This window comes from Centropristis striata, chromosome 20, assembly GCF_030273125.1.
Source record: "Centropristis striata isolate RG_2023a ecotype Rhode Island chromosome 20, C.striata_1.0, whole genome shotgun sequence".
In the NCBI taxonomy this organism is placed as follows: Eukaryota; Metazoa; Chordata; class Actinopteri; order Perciformes; family Serranidae; genus Centropristis; species Centropristis striata.
Window position 1 is genome coordinate 25,885,540 of NC_081536.1, and position 24,895 is coordinate 25,910,434.

The 24,895-nt window shown below is 39.3% G+C and overlaps 1 protein-coding gene across 1 annotated transcript in view; it reads right to left on the reverse strand.

Annotated features, from left to right (window-relative positions):
- LOC131993059 (cGMP-dependent protein kinase 2) overlaps positions 1–23,628 on the reverse strand; it is a 37,682-nt gene extending 14,054 nt beyond the window's left edge. Inside the window, exons 1-13 of the mRNA XM_059358765.1 lie at positions 23,437–23,628; positions 22,545–22,731; positions 20,536–20,901; positions 15,553–15,719; positions 13,546–13,659; positions 12,064–12,169; positions 10,682–10,745; positions 8,272–8,349; positions 6,397–6,491; positions 3,866–3,934; positions 1,115–1,213; positions 860–1,007; positions 186–322 (exon numbers count right to left, since the gene is read on the reverse strand). Coding sequence (XP_059214748.1) covers positions 186–322; positions 860–1,007; positions 1,115–1,213; positions 3,866–3,934; positions 6,397–6,491; positions 8,272–8,349; positions 10,682–10,745; positions 12,064–12,169; positions 13,546–13,659; positions 15,553–15,719; positions 20,536–20,901; positions 22,545–22,666 — 1,565 coding nt within the window. The 5' untranslated portion in view covers positions 22,667–22,731; positions 23,437–23,628. The remainder of the gene's footprint in view (positions 1–185; positions 323–859; positions 1,008–1,114; positions 1,214–3,865; positions 3,935–6,396; positions 6,492–8,271; positions 8,350–10,681; positions 10,746–12,063; positions 12,170–13,545; positions 13,660–15,552; positions 15,720–20,535; positions 20,902–22,544; positions 22,732–23,436) is intronic.
- Between the last annotated feature and the right edge of the window lie 1,267 nt (positions 23,629–24,895).

Sequence of the window (24,895 nt, forward strand, 5' to 3'; positions counted from 1 at the left end):
TAACTTACCCATTCTCTCTTCTGTTCAACATCTACATACTTCTACTAGCTCAGATTACAGACGATCTAAAATACTAAACATCTGAACAAAATGATATTGTGTTGTGGTTGCTTGGGAAAAAAAACTTGCTCTTTATGAAACAAAGAATGAATGACTGAATGTGTGATAATGTGTGTGGCCCACACCTGATAATAAATGCTGAGTTTGTTTGCTGTAGGATGTTTTTCTCAGAGTAGATGTGCTCCTGCTGTCTGGTGTCCACAATGTGTTTCTTCTTAATGCATTTCAAAGCAAACGTGGTGTCCTCATCCTTCAGTTTTACCTAAAAAACAGCAGAGATGAGCTCATTCACCAAAGCTCAATGACACACACTAGAAATGTATATTACACAAAAACACCAACTAAACATTGACTGAATGTGTGTATGAATGTAATTAAAGAATAAAAACAACATTAAAATTAAACCAACATTGCTGACTGCTGAGGCAGATTTAGAGACAGCACTCCCTCCGATAGCCACAGAAGAACAATTCTTTGATTGGAGTGAGGAGACTTAGGAAATCTCAGGATTCTCTCATTATTTCCTAAAACAGCTCAAATGCTCTGTTACTTGAATGACCATACGTTTTGCCATTACTAGCCCAATCTAAGGATGATGTCACACACACTACCTCTCAGTGTTGTATGTTTGCAAATATATATATTTTTCAAGTCAAGTCAAAGAACTGATGCACATCCATTATTACAGGATGGGGTTAAAACAAAAACCACATCAGGTTTGGCAAGAAAAAAAACAGCATTCAGGGGGCTGACTAATGACAGGTGATAGTCATGGCATCATAGTGTTAGTGCAGCTGACCAGCTCCACTCGTCCAAATCCTCCCATGCCCAGTGTAGCGATGGCCTTGAGCTCCTGGAAAGGATGATGTGGTGGTAGGAGAGCAATCTTCTCCCTCAGCCTCCTCAGCTCCTGGGCTTCTGCAGAGTCAACCTGAGGTGAGTGGGGTCTGACAGAGGAATAACATGGGACATATGATTACAAGGAGGCATAATTAACAATGATATAGCTGCATATATGTGTTGTGTCATTCTGGGATTCACTGGGAACACTTACAGGGCATTTCTCCTCTCATCACTCCTGGAAAGCTCTTCCACATATTCCTTGAGGTAAGCCTGAAGCTCCTCATAAGTTCCCACCATTTGGTTGAAATTGCTGGAGTGGAGGAGGGTAAAATCATGAACAACTTTTATTTCAGTGTGTGCTGCATGCACAGTATTCATAAACAGTATTGCTATGCAGACACCAAACTTTAGCAGTACAGTTATATTTTGTTTGTTCCCCTACTATCGCTAATATGATGATGTATCTTTTCAAACCAATATGCAGAGCCGGCCAAGACACAAGCGACTGCTAAGGCCCCGTGGTCACTAGAGGCCCCCAAGAGCAATTAACAAAAAATTATATTTTTTTACTTTTTATTTTTTGCATGTATGATTTATGATTTCTATCTGATCAAAGATATATTATTGTAGAAAAACACAATTTATGCAACAGAGTGCTGTTGCTGATGTAGGCCTAGTGATTCTTACTGCCTCTCTTTAAGCAGCGGTAACATTGCCTCCTGCCTGCAGTACGCACTGCTTTAAAGTTTCTCTCCGCTTATCCGGGGCCGGGTCGCGGGGGCAGCAGGCTAAGCAGGACATTCCAGACGTCCCTCTCCCCAGCCACAACGTTCCCAGCCCAGTCCCTCTCCCCAGCCCGAGGCGTTCCCAGCCCAGGAGAGAGATATAATCCCTCCACCGTGTTCTGGGTCTTCCCTGGGGTCTCCTACCAGTTTGACGTGCCTGGAACACCTCTAACGGGAGGCATCCTTACCAGATGCCCAAACCACCTCAGCTGACTTCTTTCGACGCGAAGGAGCAGCAGCTGTACTCCGAGCTCCCTCCGGATGTCTCCTCACCCTATCTCTAAGGCTGAGCCCAGCCACCCTACTAAGGAAACTCATTTCAGCCGCTTGTGTCCGCGATCTTGCTCTTTTGGTGACTACCCAAAGTTCATGACCATAGGTGAGGGTTGGAACATAGATGGACCGGTAAATCGAGAGCTTTGCCTTCCGGCTCAGCTCCTTCTTCACCACGACGGTCCGGTACAACGCCCACATCACTGCCGATGCCGCACCAAACCGCCTGTCCATCTCACGCTCCATTCTACCCTCACGCGTGAACAAGACACTGAGATAGTTGAACCCCTTCACTTGAGGCAGTACCTCTTTCCCCACCCAGAGGGGGCAGTCCACCGTTTTCCGGCAGAGAACCATGGCCTCAGACTTGGAGGTGCTGACTCTCATCCCAACCGCTTCGCACTCGGCTGCAAACCGCCCCAATGAGTGCTGGAGGTCCCAGCTTGATGAAGCCAAAAGAACCAAGACAGACAAGATCAGAAGTGTGATTCCACGGTAATTGGAACACACCCTCCGGTCCCCCTTTTTAAAAATGGGAACCACCACCCCGGTCTGCCACTCCACTGGCACTGTCCCAGACCTCCACGCGACACTGAAGAGGCGTGTCAACCATGACAGCCCAACAGTGTCCAGAGCCTTCAGCATCTCAGGGCGAATCTCATCCAACCCTGGCGCCTTGCCGCCGGGTAGCTTTTTGACTACCTCGGCGACCTCTGCCAGGGATACTGATGAGTCTTATCCTGCCTCCTCCACAGAGGACGTGTTGGCTGGATTAAGGAGTTCCTCAAAGTGCTCTTTCCACCGTCTGACGACATCCACTGGTCGGGTCAGCAGGTCTCCGCCCTCGCTGAGCACAGCTTGGGCCAAGCCCTGCTTTCCCTTCCTTAGTCGCCCGACGGTTTTCCAGAACCTCTTTGAGGCCCACCGAAAGTCCTCCTCCATGGCCTCCCCGAATTCCTCCCATACCCGAGTTTTTGCTTCAGCGACTGCGCAGCTGCAGCCCTTCTGGCCGAACGGTTCCTGTCTGCTGCTTCCGGAGACCCCCCAGCCCGCCAAGACCGAAAGGCTTCCTTCTTCAGCTTGACAGCCTCCCTCAGGTTCTTGGGTTGCCGCCACGACAGGCATCGACGGCCTTCAGGCCACAGCTCCTACCAGTCGCATCAACAATTGAGGCTTTGAACATGGCCCATTCGGACTCCATGTCCCCAGCTTCACCTGGGATGCTGGAGAAATTCTTCCGGAGGTGTGAGTTGAAGACCCTGCAGGCAGGGGCCTCTGCTAGACGTTCCCAGTTCACCCCTTACTACATGTTTGGGTTTGCCAGGCTCCTCTCCTCACCCGAGTGTCCAGAACATGCGGCCGCAGATCTGATGATACGATAATGAAATCAATCATCAATCTTTGGCCTAGATTGCTCTGGTACCAGGTACACTTATGAGCAACTCTATGTTCGAACATGGTGTTTGTTATAGACAATCCATGACTAGGACAGAAGTCCAATAACAAAACACCACTCGGGTTCAGATCGGGTAGGCCGTTCCTCCCAATCACCCCCCTCCAGGTACCACCATCGCTACCCACGTGAGCGTTGAAGTCTCCCAGAAGAACTATAGAGTCTCCTGGCGGTACACCTTCCAGGACACCACCCAGAGACTCCAAGAAGGCCAGGTACTCTGAGCTGCTGTTCGGTGCATAAGCACAGACAACAGTCAGAGACCTCCTCGCGACTTGCAGCCGCTAGGAGGTGACCCTCTCGTTCCTTGGGGAGAACTCCATCACAGTCACAATCATTTCATGGAAAAAGGTCAAGAAAAATATTTAATTCCAACCTTTATAGTATTTTCTGCTTTGTTATCTACTGTCTATCTGTTATCCAGCTGTATACACAACATCCAGCTACTCACTCTCTGTCCACCACCAGGCAGTGGGTGTCATTCTCATTGCAGATGATGTTGGCTGAGCGAACATCTTCACTGTAAACACACACATATTTCGGTTCAGTCAAACAAACACAACATAAAACCATCTGTAAACACATAGGCCCTCTTTATCAAACGAGCGTACAACAGAAAGTGAGAGTAAAGTGGGCGTACGATAATTTCTACGCATTTATCAATTTGAACATGAGTGGAGGGTACAATCAGATCTCAGTCTGCTCTCAGCTCGTGTACGCAAGTTTGAGTCAACATGAAGTCCATACGTCTGAGTCGGAGAATTGATCTTCAACAATAAAATAGTCATAGAAACTTAATTTAGAATAAAATAAAATAATAAAAAGTAAAATAAGCTCAGGATTCTTGCCTAGCTGGGACTGAACGCCAAGGAGAATAAATAGGTTTTTAGCTGCTCCACAGCTTTGGCCGCCACAAAGTACAGAGTCTGGACTGCGGTGCGACCAGGAGCAGCAGGTTAGATGACCTAAGTGCTCTGGAAGTACTGTGGGGTTTTAAAAGATCTGATAAATAAGACGGTGCCAGACCATTTGAGTACTAACAATTAATAAAACCTTGAACTGGATCCTAAAATTTAAAGGTAGCTAGTGCAAAGATGCAAGGATGGGGATAATGTGTTCATGCTGGGTTTTTTTTCCAGTCAGCAGGCAGGCAGCTGCTATTTGGACTACCTGTAAGCGGCGGAGACCAACGAAAGAATTACAGTAGTCTAGGCATGATGTAATGAACATATGGATGACTCACTAAAATCATTTGTAGGGAGATGAGCCTTTAATTTAGACAATAGCCATAGCTGGAAGAAGCTAGTTTTGACTTTCAAGCTTATGTGTTTATTGAAATTGAAGTCAATGTCCAAGGTTTCTTGCAGAGGGGTGACATAGAGATTTAAGGCTACCAATGGCGCTGTCATAGCCATCTAAAAGACTTTGTTGGCCAAATAAAATAATCTCAATTTTGTTTTTATTCACTGAGAGAAAGTTTGCTTCCATCCATGACTGGAGGCAGTCTAATAAGACCTGTTTATACGTTATCTGCAAAGCAATGAAATGAGATGTTATGATTTTTAAATATGGATCCCAATGGCAACATGTATATCGAAAAGAGGAGGGGGCTCAAAATAGAACCATGAGGCACCCCACTGCTCAGGGGGGAAGAGGCTGAGGAATCCTGGCCCAGCTGCACAGAGAAACTCCTATCTAAGCAAGTAGGGCTCAAAGCACTTAAAAGCAGTGCCTTTAATGCCCACACAGGTGTTTAAGCAAGACAGGAGGATGTTGTGATCAGGTGTGTCGAAGGCAGCTGTCAAATCCAGAAGGACATGGACCGCAGGGTTACCAGACTCCACTGTTAAAAGAAGGTCATATAAAATTCTTAAAAGCGCCATTTGTGTGCCATGGCGTGACTTTAAACCGGACTGGAACTTCTCAGAGATGCCATTAAGATCAATACAAGACTGCAGCTGTTCATTGACCGCCTTCTCCAAAAACTGAGAAAGAAAAGGAAGTTAAGAGATAGGCCTAAAATTAGATAATATTGTGGTATCTAGATTATGTTTTTTGAGGAACAGCTTGACCACAACATGTTTAAAGGCAGCTGGGACACATCCAGACATCAAAGATGAATTTATCAGATCCATAACACAGGGCCCAATCACATTAAAAACATCAAAGTATTGAAAAAAAAACTAGGTTTGTGGCTATTGACTGACACAAGATTTAATTAAAAAAAACTGACTCTTGGCAGCTTTAATAGCTTTCTGATGCTGATGTAAACTCTTTTTTTAAAAATGTCCAAAGAAAGATGGAGGCGATCTTTCTTCCACTTCCTCTCTGCGCATCTACATGCACGTCTTAAAGTGTGAGTGCTGTCATTAAGCCATGGCTCTGCTTCTGGCTTGGAGTGCTTGCATCTAAAAGGGGGCAAAAAGTCTAAGATGTCAGTACAAATACAATTAAAAATGTTCACACTTAACCAGATAACTATATTTGGAATGGAAAATTGTCTTCAGTCCACAGAATAAAAGGCCAGCAGTGCGGCAGATGTCTGCAGGAAGTGAAACACAGAGTCTGGGTTTGGTTTTACAGGAGTAACTTCATACTTTGTAATGTCGTTTTTTTTCCACCACCTTGCTTAGTTTCTCAGCTAACTTCAGCTATCTGTACGCGGAGTTGTATTGGGACTTGTCATCAGAGGGTTAAAAGCTGCTCTCACCTCGCCTTAAAGTGCATACTTCTGCAAACCTGTTCCTAGTTTTTATGTTTAGTATTATCTGTGGCTAAATCAGCAACAGATCAGTTCAGAGCAACAGAACTTAAACACAGACATGCAGTATCTCAATAAAATCCAAAGATACAAAAAAAGGTGTATGTAAATACAAAGAGCAATCTATGAGACTGTAGTGTGGTTACATGTGTGCTGCTGTGTCAATGTGTGGGATTTTAGTTTGCGACTGTGTCCTTAGCCTTCTGTCAAGTTGTTTGTACCTGATCAGAGCTTTCTCTCCAAAGTAGTCTCCAGCTCCCAGTGACTTGATTTCCTGTGGTTCAGCCAACCCTTCAGTGCTCTGAGTGACTATGACCTACAGATAGAAAACATCAGCATGAGCTCAGCAACAACTACTGTTATGTTGTTTGAATCATGAAAGTGAGAGTCATTCATTCACTGCTGTCTTGTTTTTTTAATCAATAAAATCTATGTATTGTATTGGCTGAGATTTTTGTTATTTGTTTTATTGGTGATGTGTCTGTCTTCTGTTTTTCTGTTCAGTGTGATTTTTGAATTTTGGTCAAAGTGAATCAGTCGACACCAAGGTTATAAGTTTTGGATTTTTCATTAGTTTTAGTTTTCATTTCGTTGTGATTTTTTGTTTTCAAATTCAGTTAGTTTTAATTCATTTTTAGAGTGAGTTTGCTAGTTTTAATTATTTTTATTTTTTGGAAGTTGCTTAGTTTTAGTTTTTTTTGTAATGGGGTATTTGTTGGGTGCCAGATTCAAAAAAGTCACAATAAATGTTTCCTTTATTTCCTTTGTCTATCCATCTCAGCTCCAATAAGTTCATTAAGTCATAAAACCAGATGGATGAAATAGATTTCATATCAACCAAAAAGGTTTATGTACGGAAAAAGTTGACAAAGATGAAAACGAAGGACATTTTCACTATAATTTTAGTTAGTTTTAGTTAGTTTTGTAACCACAAAATACAGTTTCAGTTAGTTGTCGTTTTTTAAAAACTTGTTTTTATTTTTATTTCAGTTAACGAAAATGTTTTTCAATTCTAGTTTTCATTATTTCGTTAGTTTTTATTAACTATAATAACCTTGGTTGACACCACCACAAACACCAAGAACAGGCCGTGTCCTGGAGGGAGAGCTGGGTTCGGGTGTCAGAGAGGAAGATACTGAACAAACACTGAAGCATCATGGACACTGCCTGGCTGTTTTATTTTCTATTTTCCACATACACTGTAAGCACATAAATCTCAACGATTTACACATGCAGGAGTTGGAATAAACAGCATTTCTTAAACCTCACAGTAATCTTTAGGATATAATTATGTTCAATAATATGTACAAAATGACTGAACAATCTGAATCAATCACATATAATTACCCATACTTACATACACATCTGTATCAGCTACTGTGATCTTAGCCATTAGCCTTGTGTTTGTTGTTTTTGTCATGGTGTATATTTTGGATTTTACTTATACTGGACATCTCTTAATTGACTTTTATAATATCCGCCTCTATTTGTATTTTATATTTTATATTTAATGTATTTATTTATTTATTTCTCCATGTGTACTGCATCTGTGGAAGAGCTATTCTCTCAGGATAGATACTTTCTATATTATCCCATCTTGATAAAATGAAAATGAACACCCAAACCAATTTCCCAAACATTGCTTCCTTAAGGTCAGGGTAAAAAAAAACTACACGGTAAGACCGAAAAGCTAAAAATGTTAAATAAATGCACAGAACTGAAGTAGTTATGTTGGTAAAAATGTGACACATGGAAGTTATGTTTCTTCAGATAACATTGCTTACTTTTGTTTTTTTTTGTTCTTTTTTTTTTTTACTTTTTTTTTTTTTCTTTTCAGTTTTATCACATCCCTCACGTGAGACGCACTTGTAGAGTTGTGAATATGGAATGGGAACAGTGCTGACATTTGTCAAGTCCATGGGATCACAAGTTCAGATGCAGTTTGAAAGAGGCAGAGTGGTTTATACTTTCCACACCAGACTCCCTTTGTACATGCTCCAACCAAAAACATACCTTTGCTTTTGTTAAAAAACAAGGAAAAAAGGATCAATGCTATAAAATAGCATGTTTTTGACAAGACTGTGGAAACCTCTCACCTCTCCTTTGGCAATTATGAAGAAAGTGTTCCCTTCTTCACCCTCTCGGATAATATACTCTCCTTTTTCAAAGTAGTCCTAAAAAGACAGAAAGTCAGTCATTCTCTTGTCCACTTAGATACAATCTAAAACTATTAACCTCCTGAGACCCGGCCCATTTATTTGTGTCCTTTATAATGGACATTTTGTTTGTAAGTATTTGGAGTTACCCTATCAAGCCATATATTATTCTGTAGAGGACATCCTGGGCTTTCCAGTGATGTGTCATGTGATGGGTTTGCATGCTGGGAACTTTACTTTTTTCCTCTATCAAGATGGCCACCATATCAGCAACCACATTTTATGGAAAGAGGAGAGGTAAGTCAAATATTATTTATCTATTGCTATTTTTACCATGATAATTATATATATTCTTGTTTATTAACATGTCAATAACAATGTTTTTACATGTGAGAACAATTTCATTATTTCTGTTTTAAATTAACAGTCATTTAATGAATGTCAACTGTAGTGGACACCGGGACCATTTTAATGTATGGAATGACTGCACATTGTTGTAGGAGAAAGAAGTGAAGCAGAGAGGATTCTGTACCGGATAATAGAAGGAGATTCAGATTTGGAGCTGTCAGATGAGGAAAAGGATGAGGATGAGTATCAGCCTGTGATAGGGAAAGATGGTGATGAAGAAGGAGAGGAAGAAAATTCAGAAGAATCTGATGAGACAGAGACAGAGCCTTCCTTGGCTATCCCAGAGTCAAAATGTTTTGGGCTAAAAAAACTAAAGTGCCAGTTATTAGCAAGAAAATGACAAGCTGAGAAGCTCACTCAAGATTGTCAATGACCTGGATGCAACTGAAGGACAAAGAAGTCAGGCGCTCTTTGGAGAATCAGACCTCTGCTTGACCGTGTGAGGAAAGGTTGTCTCAACCTACCAAGGTGTGACAAGGTGTGCATTGATGAGCAAATCATCCTGTTCACAGGCCGCTGCCCAATCAGGCAGTATGTGCCAGGAAAGCCAAACCCTACTGGCCTAAAGGTTTTTGTACTTGCCTCACCAAACGGTCTGGTCCTGGATTTCGAGGTCTATCAGGGCAAGAACACATTCAGGGGCCAAAGACTGGGAGTTGGAGCTGCAGCGGTCTTGCGAATGGTTGAGTCTGTTCCTACAGGAACTTATGTGTTCTTTGATCGATATTTTACAACGATCAATCTCATGGATGCTTTGCTGTCAAAGGGTCTTCCAGCAACTGGAAGTATTATGAAGATGCCATGGAGATAAGCAGCTGAGAAAAGAAGGGAGAGGGGCTTCAGTGACCTTGGTCCGGAGGGGGCCTGAACTGGCAGTCACAAAATGGTTTGACAATAAACCAGTTCTGATGGCCTCCACTGTCTATGGGAGAGATCCAGAGGATATCTGTAGCAGATGGTCCAACAAAGACAAAGGTCATGCCCAGGTGAGACAGCCAGCAGAAGTCAGGGAGTATAATGACAACATGGGTGGCGTAGACCTCTTTGACCGAATGCTGAGCTTCTACCGCATGTCAACCAGGACCAAGAAATGGACGTCACGTGTGATGATGCATTTCTTTGAAGTTGCCATCACAAATGCTTGGATGGACAGTAAAGCGCTGAATCGATCAGCTAAGAACACCCAGCAGTACCTTGACTTCAAATTGCACCTGGGTGAGGAGCTGCTGGATAGTCTTCCATTTGATGACAGCAGTGAAGACAGTGAGGAAGAGTATCAGCCACCAACCAAAACAAGGATCCCACAACCAGAGCCATTTCTACGCAGACTAGGAGCCATCACCTCTGGCACATGCCAGAGATGATGGACATCAAACATGCAGAAAGATGCAGAAGTAAGGGCTGCAATGGCAAGACATACATGAGGTGCACCAAGTGCAAAATGTTCCTCTGCATCACCAAACAGAAAACATGCTTCCAGGATTATCACCGCTAAAATATCCAGAGGAAGAAGAATGTTCTGTCCTATAGTTCACAGTTTGTTTGTTTTTTGTCCTTGCAAGCAACAAGCAACAGAAGAGTGATACAGAATTTTATGTTTTGATCAAATGAAATGTGTTCTTGGGTTAATATCACTCTAATGACATAATCTGCTCATTTTTGTATGTTCTAAACTCAGCTCTATTTTCACATGGAAATCGTCCTGTTGTCCTCTACAGTGGACATGCTGTGAAATTAAAATTAAAAATATGTTCAAAAAAATTTAAATTGTAAAGTGTTTTTTTAAGGCCCAAATCGATAGGAAATCACACAAAAAAAGAAATTGTAAGACACTTTTTCTCTTTGGTTCTCAGGAGGTTAAGTCAGAGACAGACACTATTTGTAACTGTATAAAATACATAAAGATATGAGGAAATAATGTGGTGGAGAGGGATATACTCACCACCTCAAGACAATCAACAACCTTGGCTAGTTTCTCCTCAGGCAGTCGTCGCAGCAGAGACACACTTACACAGAAACAAATACACAATGTCATTATGGCTGCTGGGATCAAATATTTACAGTAAAATAATGTAGTCATTTGTCAGATTTATTAAGCTGAGTTTAGAATGTAGCATAAGAAAGCTTTATGATGCGATTTTTTTTTTTTTTTTCAAAAATAGTGTTTTTAAAACTTAAATCATGGACTCAATAATGAAAATGAAATCAGTATTTGTATTTGCACATTCAATATGTCTTTGACAGGTTATAGAGAAATTGTGTATCCTCAAGGATTAACATCCACAGACAGACTGCCTTTAGTCAGTCTGGGTAATGATAAGACCTATTTCTGGGGTCTTTATATGTATAACTTGACTTTCTAGATCCTTGGTGACACAGCTGAGAAGCTGTCACTGGAAACTGTTCCATTGTAACTGCTGATGTCTCACATCTGTATATTTCTGCATTCACTAATGTCCTTTTAAAACTCTTCAAAACTTTTTTTCAGATTGTCAGCTTGTTAAAACTTAGTTTTGGCTGCTTTGCTTTGTTTGTAGTGAGTTTCACAACACAGCAGCTTTTGGTGATTTTTCTGTTGTTTGCTAAGAGACGGAATTGACAAAAAGAAGAACATCCAAGAATTAGGCATCTGCGAACAAATACAAAAATACAAAAGCAATAACAGATGGACACATAGGCATTTGGAATGAATAAAAACATTTGACAAGAAAGAAAAAATCCATTACCACATTACAAAAAAAGAAGAAAATGAGAGAACATTAAGAAAAGCAAGAGGAAGATACAACCCTAATGAAATAAAATTATTTTTGATTGGATTTAGATGCATTTCAGGTGTGTTTTACAGAATGGGTTAGGTTAGGTATCAGTCATTATTTCTCTTCATACATATGCATTTGCATACACGTCACATTTACATTTCAGTTTTGGCAATAGCTCAGCAAGCAGAATAGCTTGAAGATATTGTATTGACTTGATTTTGTTCCATTGATATTTGTTGTGTTAGGAGATCCTGCCATTGTGTGATGTTGATTTTGTTCCAACTTTAGAATACACTAATTCTAAGGTATTTTTGGGTTCGTTACAATTAAATTTTTTACTTGTTTTGGAAAGTCTTGACAAGCCAAATTTTCTTGTTCCATTTGCAGATAATTTAGCTATTTTTTTTTTTTAGCAAAATACACCTCATTTTTGTACTTTTTTCCTTTTTGAGAGGTGGCTTTTCTGTATGCTGTGTGTTCTGTGAATGGTCATGTGTCTTGACATGTTGAAGACAATAGTTTGTCAATAGCTTACAATCATTAGCTGTCTTTTTTTTTTTTTTACCTGCGCAGAAAGCTGAAGTACTCCTCATGTCTGGCCTGTGTGGTCCGCATCATGATGGTCTGGAAAGTCTGGCGATCCAGCGCCCAGATATGAGACTGGGACACAGCTGAATGACAATGGAACCATTAACAACTCATTCACGCTATTGCTTTATTATCACTGTGGAGGATAGTTAAGAGTCCTTTAGATTAAACTGGGTTTTCCATGGTACAGTACATGAAAAAGACCTAAACATAATTTCCCGTCAACTTGGATCATAAAAATTGAAGATTTTCAAATCTCTTTTTCTGCTATGTCAGTTGGAAGTGATAATATACCATTCAACTTTATGTTCAGGTTAAATGATAATAATGTAAACAAAACAATAAATAGAATTTCTTAGCGCAAATCAATTGCATATTTTTCGCAATTTATAATTTCAGGAACAACATATTTGTCAAATTGTGACAACATGCTGTAGTTTTAAAGATAATTATGGCCAGCAGGTGATCATTTTGTATTTATATTTTTTGAACATTGGACCAATGATAGAGAAGCTGACCTTCAGGTATCTTTGACAGGCTGCATTTGGTTGCACACCATGCAGTCACCATGCCAAATGTGTTACATTTTTTGTTTAATTTCTCCAGCAGATTTTATTTTGCTCCCCAGATCCTCATTGAATACTTGATTATTGAACAACAAAAAAATCATAAGCATAGAAAAACACATAAGACTATACATTTGATATTGAATCATCATCAATCTATCATCTTTTAAATACAATAATGCATAAGTATCCAATAGACATTTATATGTAAATTAAAGAATTATATTTTAAAAAGCTATTTCGCACTTACTTCTCTCTAAATCGATTGTAATAAGTTATAATTATAATTAATTAAACAGCAACTATCACAATGGTACACTCCAGTCTCCATGAATTACCAAAATGTAACGATATTGGCTGAATAGTAACAGTACTGTGACATTGTTTTGTCTATCACTTCTATCCTGTATAAATGTAACTATTGTGGGTGTTACTTTTTTAACAAAACCTATTGTAGTAGGTCTATGAGTAGTTTTTGTGTATTTTGTGTAAAAGTGGATTTACTTAACCCCACTGTGAATAATCCAGTCCCATACAGCCAGCAGGTGTCTTACACTGTGCATGACATAGATGTGGTTGTCAAATACACACAAAACAAAACTGTACAGCTTATGTACAAGGGAGTGTGTGCATGTAAACAATCCCACCTGTGAGACATACTAAAGGTGCAATATACAATATCTTGAGAAAGAGAGAGATTTATTACTGAGTCTGATTCCCAGATTGTCAAATACTTGTAACGCTTTGGTTAGGTAGGCGACCTGAATCACCAATCCAAAGCACCAGTATTTGAGGACCTGGGGATGTCCCAACGATCAACTATTTTTCTCCAAAATCTCCTACTACAGCGTTAGGAACCATCTTGTTTGAGGGCAAATGCAGCTGTTATTCACCTTTGATGGTGGCTGTTCTCTTACAGTTGTACAGTATGGCCAGTTCTCCAAACGCCGTGCCAGGACGCATGTCACCCAGCAGCTTCCCATTCTGGATGACCTCCAGCAAGCCATCTGCAGTTAGGAAAACACAGCATTCAGTTCAAACTCATTTCATAGTCTGCATATTTATGTATATAGAATGGGATACTGTATTTAAATTTTATAGGGGCCACCCCATCTGTAATGGTGAGAGCCCATCCAGCCTGTGAATGTAACTTATTTTAAGCCCCTTTCATAGTGCAGTCCGCAAATGTCCCGCTATATTGTAGGAAAGATCTGTGCCGGCTTTTCGCCTTAGGGCGTTCATAGTGATCCTGCAAAGACGTGATATTCCTGCCCTGTCATGGTGCATTTTGACGTTGCGGTAAGAGGTGGGAGGATAGTGGGAGGAGACGATAGTGGGAGGAGACGATAGTGACGTGCGACAGACCAGCAGCAGTGCTGCACAGTAGCACAGTGCTAACAGGCTACACAGTTAGCTCTGTAGCATGTGCTGTATGTGAATGTGCTGCAGCAGTATGTGTTCACTTAGCGACCTCTGTTTGTGTACAACAAGCACCAGACACTCTGTGCACAGTTAGCAATACCGGTTTGTTTATGTTCAGTGGCGGACACCATGTGTGGAGTTAGCATGCGGCCTTGTTTACAATAAGTGATGGACGATGTCATGGACAAAATTTGGATTTAAGAGGTGTGGGGGGGAACTCTTTCAGTTTTCTAGTAGTAATTCTAGTTTTCTATTGTTACGTTTAAGTTTACTGTTCCCTTTTTTGGTTTAACCTAACAAACGGAAAAAACTTGGAAAAAAACACATTTGTAATCCAAGGCTGACGGGCCCAGGTAAAACAAACGGCCAACATGTCAACAACAATTTACAGTGGCAGATTAATAGGAACTCCTGTCTCCTGGGCAACGAGCAGACCGTATTCAAGTCCTGGCGCTGTTTACAACCTGATGGAGTGACAGCGGGGACGGCCAATCACACAAGAAACAGGCTTCAGTTTTCCACTTGGTCCTAGTGCCTGACGCTTCTCTTTTGGATGGTAAAAACTGCAGGGGACATAAACGGCCTTTTGAAAAAGTGCAGGGGACATGTCCCCTTTGCGTGGACGCTGTGCACAGCTAGCGACAGCAGGCACAGTGAACAGTGATCCAACGGACCAAGTACGAGGCATGTTAGATGTCACACGCAACGTCAAATATTCCGCCTTGCCGGGAATGCTTGTTCATAGTGGTCCCGCTACCAACAGTCCCACCAATTTTCCGCCTCTGTGACTACCTCTGGAGGTGGAAAGTCGGTGGGACCACTTCATCCCATCATGCAGACGAGATGTTACAAAGCCGTAAATGTCCCGGCATGAAACTGCACTATGAAAGGGGCTATAAATGCTTGTACACCTCACTTCATTCTTTCAGTCACTCGCTCCCTGAAGGGAATTGTAGATATAATGCATTTTAAGCATAAAAAGTCAAAGAACTGAGACGGAAGTGGTACCTATGCACCACATCACTGCTGCACCAGTCCATTTTTTGATCCCCTGGCACATTTTACCCTCAGTTAAGAGCAAAATGTTTTCTGTGCATCTTTGCTACATTTTTCTATCAAATAAATGTGTGGCGCTCCCTTTGTTTTTCTTGTCTATGATTAGAATACCACACTTTACAACGACTATATCACTCTTATGTTAATGGGAAAATAACATCTGTAAATGACGAACTAAAGACTTCTGTAACTCACCCATTGGATTTAATTTAAATCTTGTGTAATAAATTTACTCTGTAGCACCTTGGGATTGCTTTTACCGATGAAAAGTGCTTTACAAATAAAATGTATTATTATTTTATGAACTTCATTTCTATTCCAACTTTGTTGTAAAATGTGCAAAATCACATAATATCCCCCAGAGTCCTCTGATTTCAAACTTTAAATTGGACAATGAAGTCCACACATTCGGCTGAGCTGACCTGCCAGTACATAGAGGTAGTTTCCAGGTTCTCCTTCCTGGATCACAAGCTGTCCCTCTGTGTAAACCTTCTCATACATACAGTCCACCATCTCTCTCATGTGCTGTGGTTCCAGCTTTTTCAGAAAGTCATTGTTCATGATGGCCTCATTTATGAGCTTCTTTATGCTGGGATTCAATAAAGCAGAAACAAAAAGTTAAGTCAGTTTTGTTTTGTTCATCTAAACCAATATCACAAGTCACAAATTTACGTCAAGGGGCTTTACAATCTGTACAGCATACAACACCTTCTGTCCTCTAATTCTGCAGGTCAAACATCAATAAATGTTTCCCAGCAAGCAGTGTGAAGAGCTGTGTTGGAAAGTAAGTAGGTGTATCGGTGAAACAGCAGAGCAAACCCCTCAAGATGGCTAACCTTAGAGGAAACATTGGAGAGTTTGCTGTTCCCAAGTTCACCCGCCAGAGTTGGTGATGAGCAGATCGTTGAGAATGGGAAGTGTAAGTCGCATCTGATCCCTGTAAACTAATTTAAGATAAGGGACACTAACACCTATGCAACTGTTTTGAAAATTGTAAAACCCTTATCCCTTATCCTTAAAGCCATTGCTCATGTATTAGTAATTATGTATTCATACAGTAAATATGTGAATGGCTGACTTTAGGTTTCCTGTTTTCTTTTATTTAATATTGAACAGTGTTGGGTTTAACTCATTACAATATATTACCTTTGCATTAACAAAGCCTTGTTAACTAGGATTTCTGTAACAAGTTTTACACTTTTACAATTAATCGAATTTTAATCGTGATCACGATTTCGGCCACCATGATTAAATTAACCTGATCGTCAGCGATATTTTCATTTTAAAATGCAGCTCTCCTGCATATCTCCAGTTGGCAGGGCTGTTTTTCTCCCCTGAAAAAAGCCTGGTTGCTGATTGGATAGAACACTAAGCAGGATGTGACGTAGTACTCGACGCCACAACAACACGCACCATTTGCAAAAGCTGGCGAAGCAGTGTTGCCAACTTACTTATATTTAGCGAATTTTCAGACCCCTTTAGCGACTATTTTTCAAAAAAACGACTGGTGACTGACTCCTTCTTACTCTTCTTAATGAGCCCTTGTGGCTCGTTAAGAAGAGTAAGAACGAGTCGAAGCTGCACAGTCCTCCTGCAGCAGTCTTTCCCAGCTGCAGAGCCGGAGGGGATTTTTACCCCTTAGCATCCAGTCTGCAAATTGCTAATAGGCTAACAGTTAGCTCTGTAGCAGTACAGTGTGTATGTGCTGCTGCTACAGGAGGTGTTCACTTAGCGATCTCTGTTTGTTTACAACAAGCACCAGACACTAAAAACTGTTCTTACTGTTTGTTTAAAAGTAGTGCAATAAAAAAACAGATGTTTTCACTAACATGATGAATAATCGTGATTAATAATTGTGATAACAATATTGATCAAAATAATCGTGATTATCATTTTGGTCATAATCATGCAGCCCTAAAACACTGTACTGTTTAATACAAGGGATCATTTCTGAAGAATGCTTTCCATGTCTTCTCATGGTTCCTAGAGTTCCTGTTAATTTGTTAACTCGCTGTCGCTGATAAAACTGACCAGTGAAAGATTGTTAAAATTAGTAGCTGCTTTTGTTTACCTCTGTCTGAAATCAAAATTAAATATAAATTATATAATAATATTAATCTGAAATTAAAAAATAACCCCGAATTTCAATGGTAAATCTGCCATGGGTATCACTGTAAACTGAAAGCTTAGAAAAACAAAAATATTATATCACACAGCGGCATCAGCCAAGTGTCAATACAATAGGTTTTGTTAAAAAAGAAACGTTTTTTTCCTGTTAGTTCAAGCAAAACTTGGCAAAACTCATTGTTTTGCCAAGTTTTGCTTGATTCGTTCAAAATGTAGCATGCTGCTTTGCTACTGGATGGAACATTTTAACATGCCTTAGGACAGGGGTGTCAAACTCTATTGGCGCGAGCCAATATCAAATTATATTATTATTATTATTGTACTATAAAAGCTGACCCGCTGGTATTATATGGCGCATTTACTGCTAATACTAGATTTATTATTGTTATTTATTTTTAAATGTATTAACCTGTTGAAAAACTTTATTTTGATATTTAAATCACAAGGATGCAAATAGAAAAGAGGCATACGATTTTTATTTAATTTTTATTTAATAAATGAATGACATTGATGTGTTTTTTATTTGAAATTTGATTTTGCATGTCTGCACTATTTAGTTATATATTGTATGTTTATAAGTGTTGCTGGTTCCATATTTAATGTTAAAGCAAAACATGTTTGGTATATATTAAAAGGTTTATTTGTTTAATGTTGGCCCGCGATTTTATTCAAGTTTAAAATTTTGGCCCATTGTGTATTTGAGTTTGACACCCCTGCCTTAGGAAAAGGGTTGTGCCAAAAAGGGAAAGATGGAAAAAAAAAAGCCCACCAATTCCTTTTATTTTAATAACATAACATGTTGACTATCCGCAGGAGAATTTGATGACATAGTCAAAAGCAACAGCCGATTTATTTTGAAAATACATTATAAACTTTGTCCTCGTGCTTTTCCAGGTTACATGTTAAGCAATAACCCAGCTGCCAAGCACATGGTATTTAAATCTAAACGTCCAAGAGGGGCGACACCTTGAATTGGATGCTAGAATTTGCATGTGGTTAAAGGGTTCCAGCGTCTGCATTCATGTCTGCAGCTTCAATTTATTCAGCATTTTTCCCTGAGCGGGTGTTGGTGTGCGTCCCTGATTACCACATCACACAGATGGTGCCCTAGTGCATTCAGTGAAATAGCGAGTACTGAATGGATCTGAGAGTAGTGGGCAAGAGAGGCAACACAGGTTGGGTAATTGAAGCCCATAATGAGGCAGATCCTGCATTAAGATCACATGGCCTTTTGTTTCCTCCCATATCTTTCTATTATCTTGGCATGCTAATATAGTCTTTCATATGTGGGGGACATTATAAAAGCTTGCCAGTGCTTTCACAACCTACCAGTTATATTCTGTTGGGTCTGTTGGTACCACTAGATTGATCACAGTTTAATAAACTGTATTGTACTGTACAGTATTTTATAGTGTTATCATAAGTGTTGGTTTTGTATGACATTTTCTATAATCCCATTATAGCTTTTCTTCAGTGGTTTTTGAAGTCATTTAGCAGACGACTTTTCCAAAGCGACTTACAGAAAAAGGGGAACAATCAAGGTATAGTGTGATTAGAGCTGATAGTGCAGCAATAAGGTCTAGCGAGGATTCTTTAACCCTTAATAGGGCACTCATTGAAATACTTGCAAATTCCAAATTTCAACCCTAGAGAATATTGGAGGATATTACATACTGTCAGAATGTGTAAAAAAAAACCTGGGGGAGGGGGGTAATATTTTTGGGGAAAAAAGTTTACGAGACTAAAGTGGCAAATCTACAAGAGGGAAATGCATAGATTTATGAGATTTAAAGTGGTGAATCTGCGAGAAAAAAGTTGTTGTTTTTTTCCACTTTTTTTCTCATAAATCTGCAATTTTTTTGCGCAGATTTGCCACTTTAAATCTCTTAAATTTGCATTTGAAGAAATCCATGTGGTTCTACGACCTCACAGAGAGACATGGGGACCCATTTTGGATATCCGCTGAAGTTACCAAATACGGTTCTTCGCCCGACAAAGGGTTAAGGAGTAGAGTTGTGGTGTGGTGCTAGGAGAGAAGATGCTCTCTGAAGGTCTTCAGGAGGTTTTTAAAGGTATAGAGGGACGCCCCTGCTGTGGTAGGAACTGGTCGTGGTTCCACCAGCGGGGAACAACAAACGCAAAGAGTTTGGATTGCCTTGAAACTAATACTACTAATAATAGTATTAGTATACACTACTTAGGTGTTTAGGATAGGGTGACCAAGCGTCCTCTTTTGCCCGGACATGTCCACTTTTTACGTCCTGTCCGGGGCGTCCGGCCGGGTTTTATAAATTCACGAAAATGTCCGGTGTTCACTGTTTTTTTTTTTACATAGGACCAGTACACGTGCACGTAAATTGACCGGCGCTTTGCACACAATTTTGCGAGACGTAATTACCAAGAGGCTGCCTTGTGGGCGCGTCAGCGCCTCGCACACACACACACACACACACACACAGAGACAGAGAGCAGATCGAACAGCGGAGCAGCATTGCACGGGAAATGCCGAAGCGTAAGTGCAGCTTCACAAAATTTCCGACGTACCGTCCCGGTCGGGACAGGTGGGAGGCGGAGTGCACCGTGTGCAAAGCTGGCACATATGTCTCAGTGTCTAATAAAGGTGCTGGAGATCTCAAAGCTCAAAGACAACTAAAGATGAAAAGTATAGATCCTTTTTGTTTGTTAAGTTAGTATCTTTGTGAGACTCTTCTATTATTTATCTTATTGCAGTTATTAAGAGATATATTGTTGAAGCTAGATTTTCTAACAGAAGAGATCATATTTAGAACATTATTCCATATTATTTATTCATTTATTTGAAAAGAGTCTACGAGAGCTATTATTTTGTTACAAGTTTTTACAGATTTCATTTTATTTTATTACAGAAGGTAATTTTGCACCATTGAAGCATAATAAATGTTCATCAACCTCCGCGAAGCCTGTCTGAATTTGTGTCTCGAGGCCGTGCCGATTGTCCTCTTTTTTGGAAATCAAAATATGGTCACCCTAGTTTAGGAAGGTTCCTTTTTGATACCAGTTGGCACATGTAAGTCAGTTTGCTAACGTTGTTATAAATTAGATATAAATATTGCTATGCTCGGTTGACAGTGCTTTGTGGGAAAAGGTCAACTGTAAAACTTTAACTGCCTTAGTTGTCATTCTGTTTTACTTCATTTATTTGACCATTTTTATTGATTCTCAACTAGAAAGAGCTCATTCATGTATCTAGCGTTTAACATTTGAAACATTTGTATTGTGTGGGTTGTCCCTTCACTTACAGTGTGTCTTTGCAGACAGACTTTCCAATGGACATGTGTGCTTCTCTGAACCCTCCACAAAAGTTCTCAGAGGTGGGTTCAGCAGACACGCCCTCTTTTGCTTTGAGCCTGCGATGGACCTCCACAGCCACCCTGTGGAAACGGCTTGGGCCCTGGTCGATGACACTGAAGCGGTGGTTGCTGTTGCAGCACAGGGCCGGCAGAAAGTGGCCCAGGGTGTTATTGTAGCCAATAGCATCCTGGAGCTTGTCGATCTGGGAGATCTTGGCCTCCAGTTCGCTTTGGAGATGCTGTAACTGAAGCTCCTGGGCTCGAAACTGTTGGTCCCGATGTGCCAGCTCTGCTTCCAGGTCGGTAATCCGTAACCTGAAGATTAGTATTGGTCTCATCACTGAATGCATATAAAGGCTACCTCACTAAGCCAGTGCACACATTTTTCACTACAAGATACCATATACATATCTTATAATCTAAACTAATCAATTAAGTTTGGGGAATGTCTCGATGGAAACATGACTCTAAAACCTTTAAAACAATATTAAAAATTGGTCTTATTTATAAAAAAAAACACTCACAGGGAAATTGAGCCAAACCTGATCAAACCTGATCTGAAGCAGAGGCAAATCTAAAAATGCTAATACAACAAATGAGTATGACAATAACATGTTCTGTCATTAAGTTTGGAGGAAGTCTTGCTTCTGGAGGGAAATATGTTTGCAACCACATGCATGCTGTCCCAAATCTAATCAGCCTACATATTTTTCCAGTTTAAAACACGGAAAAGCAAAACCAATGACATCCCACTGCATGGTGCATCGATCCAAAAAATGTGATCATTACAGGGCTTCTTGAAATTATTCATGTTGAAAACAAATTCCATTATGGACCATTCTGACAAAAGTGAGACAAGTGAAAATAATGTGCTGTCACATTTGTAAGAGTAAGAAGCAAACAAACAACAACAAAAAACAGATGACAAGCAGGATCTTTGATACATCAATCAACTTAATTCTCTTTAAATGAAATACATCATTAGTGCCAAGTACTAGCCAGCACAGAGTGCTCAGTCCATACTGGCCACAGTTCAACTAAATTAAAAAAAATGTATATACCACAGGGCACACTCAATATAACACTTAGGGTAAAATAACACATTAGTTAAAATGTTAAAAGCACACTGCATAAAGTAGGTAAGATTAAATATCTTAGATCAAGGTGATATCTGCTTACTTTTTGTCTGATAAGATAGTTCTTCTTAGTCAGCATCTTTTATGTTTGACTGTTTCACTTGTTTTAAGTGTTTTGGTCCTTAATTATCTAAATAACATATTACAGCTTGTTAGTAAGAGTAAATACATGCTGGAAACTACAATATCAAAAGTTACAAAGCTTCATCAACACTTACAAGTATAAAACTGCTATTTTAAAGTAATCATTTCTTATTTCAAGCATAACTAAGAAATCATAACTTTGACATAATTTTACCTCTTCACATACTTAAAACAAGCAGCCAGATGGTATCAGTTGTTTTATAATCAATGAAACAATAGAAGTGTGTATTGTTGTGTAGTGTGTATGTAATTAACTAGTACATTGGCACATAGCTGTAAACTGGCACTTGATATTTAAACATTTAACATGAAACATTTAACAACAACAATAAAAAAAAAATCACTTTTTATTAGTTAGAATACACTAATTCTAAGGTATTTTGGGGTTCGTTAAGATTAGATATTTTTACTTGTTTTGGAAAGTCTTGCCAAGCCAAATTTTCTTCTTCCATTAGCAGATCATTTTGTTATTTTTAAGCAAAATACACCTAATTTTTGTACTTTTATTCTTCTTTTTGAGAGGTGGCTTTTTGCAGTGCATGGGTTATAAAACAGTAACTTTTATGTATAGGTTACCTAAAAGTACATAACATTGTTATAATTTCAGGTAAGATAAGCTTGTCCAACAATTTTTTTTTTCATCATAGAGCACACACAGTCATGAGATTTGATTCTAACCTGAGGACATGTGAGTCCAGGCCAGAAGGGTCTGTGTGGATGGAGGCCAGGCAGCTGTTCTCCTCAGGCCGTGGGGATTTTATCGAACCATTGCCCATGGCAAGGCATTGGCTGGCCACCATAGGAATGGCCCCCACTCTCACTGAGAGAGGCCTGAGCGGACAAGTTGCTCCTTATTCTTTAATGCCTTCTTTCATAAATGTTGAGATGTTCAAAAAGAAAATGACAGATGAATGATCAATTCAGATTCTCAATATGAAATGACAACTTCAAATATCGGTAACACTTTACAATAACCAACTAAGTGATGCTTATAGATGGTTTACAGACCAATTATTAACCATTTACAAAGTGTTATACATATTTAATCTTTAAATGTTTTCAATCAATTTCTTAAAGGTATATGAATCATTTTAAAATCATTAACATTCTTAATATGGTATTAAAATGTTATAATGATTGCAACTAAAACTATTGATAAACTATTAATTATAATTTAATTGTTTGTTAATGGTAAAGTAACTATAAACTTACATTAATATACCATATATTTGTCATTTATAAATGATGTAGTTAGTTAAACAATAAATTATCTATTTACCATTCTAAATGGCCTATATACAGTTTATAAATGATGATTAACCATGAATAAGCTATCTGTTTACCATTTATAAATGAGCGTTATTGTAAAGTGTTACCCAAATATCTTGTCTCAATTTGAGATAATCCTGTCACAAATTGTGTTGCCTTGGATTATACTTTACACATACTACTTACTCAGTGTTTAGGGGTAAACAAACAATATTTGTTCATATAAACCATGCAGCCTCCAGATTATCTCAGTGTCTATTGTCTATTGATAAAGAAAGGAAAACTATCAATATTTACTTACAGTTGTTGAGGAATTTGTTCCAAATGATAATCCAGATTTTTTGAAACACCAACCATATGATCACTGCTCCATGCTGCCTCTAGAACTCAGTTGCATCTTATTGGGTTGCCGTCCACGAGCACAATGACACACATATAAGACTGGAGACTCTTTTACCATTTCCAATTGTGTCACCAAAAATTGGACCTGTTGATGAAGTGGAGGTATCTGACTCCCCCTGGTGGTGTTTTGATGTTTGACATGTTGATAGAGCCAGAGGGAGAGATCCATTAATCGCTTCACTGTGCTTACTGAACTGTGTTCAAGGGGGTGGGGCTTAAGAGGTCTCTGTCTGTCTGTCTGTCTGTCTGTCTGTCTAACCATCCATCCATCCATCCATCCATCCATCCATCCATCCTCTATCTACCTACCCACCTACCCACCCATCCATCTAAACCATGGCAGTAAAAGACCATAAAATGACAAATTTATTTTAATTCATTATGTTAATTCAGTTTCAGTAACAATGAAACACCGTAAATGTATATATCAGTAAAATCTTCCAAGTATTTTTTTGTCAATTATATGGAAGAATAGTGTTTCTTTTGATGGAAAAAAAACTTTTATTTATACAGTAAAAAATGGAATAAAATGGCAATCTTAAACATGAAATCAACTATGCTAATATAATTTTACCATAATATTTTTTAAAAAGTTATACCGTAATTATTACGGTGCATATGAAAAAAACTAAATTTATAACTGCAGGAGAGTGCTATATTTAATTGATCTATGTAAGGTTACTTAGACATTCCAGTGCACATATCCAGTGCCAAGTAATGACGAAAGATGAAATGTAACAGTCTGGAGGTCAGAGTGTCTACATTCAAGAAGATCATGAACAACAAAGATAAAAATGGATAAGCTTGGAAAAAAGTTCAATATTGTTCGAATCAGTCAATTTCTAAGAATGACAAGAATGAAGAGAAAGGCAGTGAAAGAGAGGAATCAATGATATTAAGTAGGACATAAACAGAAGTAAGGCTGACAATAGTAAAATATAAAGCAAAGAGGAAAAGCTGGCAGGTATTTTGTAATAAAACTGGAAGATCAACACCTAAGTTCTAACAACTTAATTGAAGATGTGATAAATCCTGCCATTCTCCAGAGAAGAGATACTAACTTTGTTTAGGAAATATTAAGAGATCAATAGTGAATTCTACGTGGATGTTTTCTGATCCTGGGAGTGCCTATGGACAGACGCAGACATTATATACTATAAGGGAGAAGTTAAAAAGCTTGGCATTGGAAGTAGAAATCATGCAACTAAACCAGGGTTTTGTGGATTCTTAGACATTCTTTTCTGCTCATAGGATTGTGTCAAGCATGGGACTGCAGATATAATAGTTAAAAAAAACCACACAGACATGAAAAGAAAAAAGAAAAAGACAAGAATTCACACAAACACACCAACAAATTA